Source organism: Alligator sinensis, unplaced genomic scaffold (assembly GCF_000455745.1).
Source record: "Alligator sinensis unplaced genomic scaffold, ASM45574v1 scaffold647_2, whole genome shotgun sequence".
In the NCBI taxonomy this organism is placed as follows: domain Eukaryota; kingdom Metazoa; phylum Chordata; order Crocodylia; family Alligatoridae; genus Alligator; species Alligator sinensis.
The window spans coordinates 2,855,074-2,856,375 of NW_005841832.1; the positions used below are offsets into that span (position 1 = coordinate 2,855,074).

At 57.4% G+C, this 1,302-nt stretch overlaps 1 protein-coding gene across 1 annotated transcript in view; it reads left to right on the forward strand.

The window, feature by feature from the left end:
• AP2A1 (adaptor related protein complex 2 subunit alpha 1) overlaps positions 1-1,302 on the forward strand; it is a 25,467-nt gene that overhangs the window by 422 nt on the left and 23,743 nt on the right. The window contains 1 exon segment of the mRNA XM_025196180.1: positions 1,178-1,246. Within this exon segment, the coding sequence (XP_025051965.1) occupies positions 1,178-1,246 (69 nt within the window).

Sequence of the window (1,302 nt, forward strand, 5' to 3'; positions counted from 1 at the left end):
TCCCCCGGCTCCCCCTCCAAGCCCCTGTCCCTGCCTGTTGGGACAGGAAGTGGCTCTTGGCTGTGTCTGTCCAGCAGCTGGCGCGCAGGGGTTGGGGGTCGGGGTCTCTTTCACAGAGGAGAGACCTTGGCTAGTTCCTCCAAGCTGTTATTTTTCTAGGCTGTCCCTACCTGATCCTCTTCCTCTTCCCAGCTCCAAGGATAAAGGCAGTCCCAGCTCTTTGCCCGAAGCCCCTTTCTGGAGCAGGGCCGAGGGTCATCCCCACAGGCAGGCTGAGCACCCTGGGGCTGGAGTCGGACACAGCAGGGGTGTGAGGGACATGCCCAAGTCTCCCTGTTCCCTGCATCCCCAGATCCAGACCTGCTTCTCCCACCACCTCCCTCAGGACAGAACCCCTCTGCCCTGCTCCTCCCAATCTCTGCATGACCCCCTGGCAGGGCTGGGGACCCCTTTCCGATCCCCTTTTCCTGTGCCCAGGGGACAAGGCTTTAGATGTTTACAGCAAAGAGGTCTCTGTTGAGCTGGAATGGGTTGAAAGCTGGGAGGAAATGGTAGGAGAGTCATGAATAAACAGCTCCTCCCTGCGTCCATCCCAGAGCTGGCTGCATTTTAGTGCTGGGATGAGGGATTCCTGTATAACTGCCCCCCAGTGTGTGCCTCCCCAGAGCTGGCTGCATCTTAGTTTCAGGCGAGAGTTCCCTGTATAATCAGTTCCCCATGTGCCCCACCCCAGAGCTGGCTGCATCTTAGTACTGGGCAAGGGATCCTTCTATAACCAGTCCTCCAGTGTGCCCCTCCCGAGCTGGCTGCATTTTAGTACTGGCTGAGAGGCTCTTATATAAACTAGTCCCAGGGTTTCTCTTTGGTCTTCCCTAGGAAAGACTTGGAGGAGGTGGGGAAGGGCCAGCTGGCAACTGCCTTCTGGATGGGGGGGAACAGAGAAAGCAGGGGAATGTTGGGGCTGTGGGGAAGGAATTGGCTGTGATCAAGAGATGGAGCAGATGCTAGGACTTTGGGCTGTGTCAGCTGGGCCTTTGGGGGTAGGGATGAGGCAGGGGCCTTTTCCCTTGAGGAAGTGCCAGCCCTTATCTGACCCTACAACCAGGGATAAGGGGAATGGGTCTGTGGTCTGCTCCATCCCCACTGAGCACATCTGTTCCTGCTGCTCCCATTGCAGGTAAAAGCAAAGAGGCTGAGATCAAGAGGATCAACAAGGAACTGGCCAACATCCGCTCCAAGTTCAAGGGTGAGTGTAGGTCCTGTCCAGAGGGGCTGTGGCTGGGTGGGGGGTGGGTTCAATGC